The sequence below is a fragment of the Calliphora vicina genome, chromosome 4 (genome assembly GCF_958450345.1).
Source record: "Calliphora vicina chromosome 4, idCalVici1.1, whole genome shotgun sequence".
Taxonomy (NCBI): domain Eukaryota; kingdom Metazoa; phylum Arthropoda; class Insecta; order Diptera; family Calliphoridae; genus Calliphora; species Calliphora vicina.
The window spans coordinates 91262159-91266749 of record NC_088783.1 but is presented as its reverse complement, the minus strand read 5'-3'; the positions used below and the strand labels follow the sequence as shown (position 1 = coordinate 91266749).

At 33.8% G+C, this 4591-nt stretch overlaps 1 protein-coding gene across 1 annotated transcript; it reads left to right on the top strand.

Moving 5' to 3' along the window:
- Positions 1–1504: 1504 nt before the first annotated feature.
- Positions 1505–2695, top strand: MED18 (mediator complex subunit 18). The gene is made up of 2 exons (XM_065507474.1): positions 1505–1666; positions 1719–2695. Exons 1-2 carry the CDS (start codon positions 1542–1544, stop codon positions 2233–2235), a joined length of 642 nt encoding a protein of 213 aa, XP_065363546.1. The 5' UTR covers positions 1505–1541; the 3' UTR covers positions 2236–2695.
- Positions 2696–4591: the final 1896 nt, after the last annotated feature.

The following is a 4591-nucleotide window of genomic DNA, read 5'->3' as shown; positions in this document are numbered from 1 at the left end:
GTCTCCACGTAGCAATTTTTATTGCTAAGCACAAGCAATAACGACGGCAGAACAACAGCAGAGTGATTTCTGATTGCTTTAGGTGGAGAAAACGTTCGTTACAAACACAAAATTTTCAACGCGAGAAGTTCTAAGAAAAACTGTGTTGTATTTTGCTCATATTTTGTATTGAATGATTTTTTTCACTAATTTCTTTGTTTTTTTACTTTTGGTACTTAAATATGTATAAATTAATAGCTGAACTGAACAACTTATTGCTTAGCAATAATCGCTCACCCTAGGTCTCCACGTAGCAATATTTATTGCTGCAATTGTCAAATTTGATTGCGTCAATGAAATTTGCGAGTGTAGACCGCAAATTGCCATATGTAGCAATCCATTGCGCAATGATTGCTCTGCTGATTGTCTGAGCAATTATTGCTAAGCAATAAGCTGTCAGTTCAGTTGTCATTAATGTAAAATTTCTTCTTTCTATGATTCGATGCGATTAATTCATCCATATTTAATTTATTTAAGAACCAAAACAAACAAAAAAACAAAGAAATTAGTGAAAAAATCATTTAACGTAAAATAAACCACAGTTTTTCATAGAACTTCTCGCTTTGAAAATTTTGTATTTGTGACGAACGTTTTCTCCACCTAAAACAATCAGCAATTACTTTGCTGTTGCTCTGCCGACGTTATTGCTTGAGCTTAGCAATAAAAATTGCTACGTGGAGACTTAGGGTCAGGCATTCAGTAGAGCAATCATTGCGCAATGGATTGCTACATATGGCAATTTGCCGCCTATACTCGCAAATTTCATTGACGCAATTAAATTTGACAATTCAGCAATAAATATTGCTACGTGGTGACTTAGGGTTAATGTGGGGTCACAGATGACAAATATTTGACGAAAAAGACGTAACCACTAAATAAAATATATTTGAATTCTTTTATTTATTTCAAAAACTTATTTTACTTTGGATGATTCAAAACAAACAATTTAGTTTTATTTTATTTGATGCTGTTTGATGCTGCAAGTCTCGTCGATTTCCTTTTAAACTTGCTCGTCTGTTAACACACAGCAAGTCTGTGAGCAATTTTGTATGGCAAAACCTAATAGACGCCATATTGAAAATGAGAAAACAAAAGAAATTTGAAGAGACTTGCCAGTACAAGCAAGTGTGTACCCCTCTTCTTTCTTCTTGCCTCTCTCTCCTATAAACTCTAGACTTGCGCAAGAAAAATTGCCCTGTGTAAAAGCAGACTTTGATCTTACAAAACACTTGTAAGAGCAAACACGTCAAACAAATTTGTGCTAAAAAGTGGTTACTCTTTTTAAAGCAAATATTTGTCATGTGCTACCTTTATTAATTTTATAAAATTTTCGGAATTTCTGTTCTTAAATTTCTATTTTTTTAAATTCTAGTAATTTTTCTTTAGTCTGCTGATAGCCGGCTTTGAGTCGTCGCCGACCGTTTTTGGAGTCAGCCGCCGTGAATTTTAGTCGGCGTAGGACTCTGTATTTGCCTTTGTTCATTATTTTTTTATTTTTGAGAATGACATCGGTTTCATCGTCTAAAGAGTGTCTATCACAGGCGCTTATTTGTAAAATCATACCAAATCAGGAGTATCTACTACAAGGATCAATTATAGAATCTGCTGTTGACCATTTATTACACAGGTTGTTAACTATATGCATAAATGTATATTATTTTATAATTCCTACTTTCCAGACTTCGGGGACTTTGTGACAATGTTGAAACAGCTCCTGAAACGTTTCACGATTTGGAAGTGTGTATGAGCATGAGGCAACCAAATCAACAATTAAGTGTGCGAGTACGTCGAGCTCTAGATAGGGATGCACCTTTTCAACTGCGTTATATAGGACAACCTGAATTGGATCGTTCAAGACCGACACTTGTACGATCTAGTATTGATGTAGGATGTACTTCTACTATTCTCGAATTTTTAACTGAACTTGGCTGTCGCCTTGACTTTGAATATGTTAGTCAAGGGTATATGTTTCGAAAAGGACGTATGAAGATAACAGTTGCAAAAATCTTTAAAATAATGCCCGGAAAACAGCACGACGGAGAACCGGTTTGTCATAGCTATCTTGTAGAATTATCAGTATTAGCACCAAATGGTCAAGACGCTATTGGCGATGAAATGAGAATTTTTGCAGAACAATTAAAGCCTTTAGTACAACTTGAAAAAATTGATTATAAAAGACTGGGAACTTTGCCATAATTTATAGAATCCGATAGTTATCGTATTTATAATACCGAATCTTAAATGTTGGGTTATTGGCATTCCGCAATTTTTTTTTTCAAATATTACCATTTCAAATTGTTTTTCAGAAGTTTCTAAATATATTTCAGAATTTACGAATTGAATTGTAATCCGAAATTAACTCTATTAACAACTGTATCCCATAAATACAGAGTGGGGCAACTTCGACTGACTGACCTATTTTTACCAAATCCATTTAAATGAAAATGTACTTCATCGCACATAAAGAGATTGTTCAAAAAATTCGGAACAAATCAAGTTCCCAGAAATATTTTATATTTTTATAATTGTTTTTCTGTTAATATTCATATATTCTGTATTGGCGGCCTTTTGCAAATAAAAAAAAATTGTCAAAAAATTATTTTTATTTTTTCATTCGAGAAATAAATGCTTTTTTTCATTCCCAACGATCAAACAATGCTAATTTTAATTTCGTTCCTTAACATTATTCTAAAAATTTTAATTCACAGTGGTGTACTCTGAAGCGAATGATTTGGTGTAACATGTCCGGTACATACCAAATTTGAAGGTTGGATCACAGATAATGTTTCTCTGCAACATAAACGCGCCAAAATTATGCAACGGAATACGATTGACCGTCAAAAAATGTTCACCAAATTTAATTGAGGCAACAATATTCGGTGGCAGATTAAAATGCATACCAAAGACTTCCAACGACAAAGAATAAGGCCAATCGTTGACTATTGCTGGCTTACATTTGGAAAATTCATGTTTTGTATGTGGTTTGCTCCCGAGTAAATAAAAAAAAAGAAACGTAGGGGATATACGATAAATTCATAAATATAATATCCCATTTGCCTTAAATACATCCGTTTCTTTTTTTTTAAGGGCATATCATGCCACTGTACTTATAGATATCTGCTACAACTTTGTCAAATGACCACCTCAGTGTTTCGGGTGCGATGTCAGGTTGGGGAAGTCCGTACTTTTTTTTTGTCCGACACTGTATATTCAAATCGAGATGCAATATAAACAGAATTATTGTAAGGGCCAGCAACGCGGACCGGGTTCAGCTAGTTTTTTTTATATTATTTAAATACATAACAAAAAACAGTCTTATTTCATTGCAGTAAAACAAAATGACTCAAAATCTTAAATAAATTAGTTTTTTATTATTATTTCTTCAAAATTTAATTTTTGTTTTAATTTTGCAGTGAAATGTGCAACCATATTATAGTGATTACATCGAAAAATGTTAATCTTCAAAGTATTATAGCAAATAGTATTGAAAAAGTAGATTTAAATAGCATATTCAATTTTTTTTAATATGCTATTTAACACTTTTGCGTATCACTGAAAAATCATCAGTTAGAAACAAAATAACGAAATTTTTTATTGTTACGTTTGCGTAATAAGCTAACGATATGAATTAATTGAATAAAGTCAAACCCGGATGTATAAACTCGAGCATCGAAAAATTGTGTTCGTTATTCGTAAATTTGTATCCATAAGCAGCCATATCCACACTGAATTTAACATACACATCCTAATTATGAATAAAAATTTCCCGGGAGTTTTTCCCCTTTTCTCATTTTTCCTATTCAAATTCAATGGGAAAAACTCCCGGGGAACAAACTCCCGCGGAATTTTTATTCATAATTGGGCTGACAGTGTGAGGAAGATATCAACGATTGTATCAGAGACTACAAGTCTCGTAATCTTTTCGGCCTTGGACACCCTAAGTGCCAAATTCATCCTAAACCTAAAATGTAGATTTCTAATACAGAAATTAATAGACTCCTTGAAAATAAAATACTTAGAAGAGATTGGAAATATAACAGATCTTCTGCTGCTATGCAGGGGATGTCCACTACAAGTAAGGAACTGAAATGAGGCCTTCATTCGGAAGAGGATCGCAGAAATCGAAACTATATTGAAAGTTTAACCAGTACCAAGCACACAAACTTGTGCCTTTGGAAGGTAGCTAATAATATTAAGCCAGCGGTAGACGGTCAAAGTCCGATAAGAAAATCTAATGGTACATGACCATTAGTAGTAGTGCAAAGGATAAGGCCTTTGCGTTGTGCTCGCTAGGAGTTTGGCATCATCCTACAGACTGATTAGCCTTGTTTGTCTAAACTATAGTCAAAACATTATCCCAGATCATCAATTCGGATTCCGAATATGCTAGATTTCTCCCAGGCTTTTGACTTCTAGTACACACAAAAGTGTGGCGATTATGCGATCAATGTTGGTATACGTCAGGGAAGTATTCAACCGTGTATAGGATCAACCCTGTATCTAATATACACATCCGATTCCAAGGAATTAACCATTTCCACCTTTGCAGATG

Coding starts and splice junctions, on each gene's coding strand:
- MED18 (XM_065507474.1), top strand. CDS start 1,542: ATGACATCGGTTTCATCGTCTAAAGAGTGTCTATCACAGGCGCTTATT. Junction 1,667..1,718: donor GTTGACCATTTATTACACAG/GTTGTTAACTAT, acceptor CCTACTTTCCAG/ACTTCGGGGACTTTGTGACA.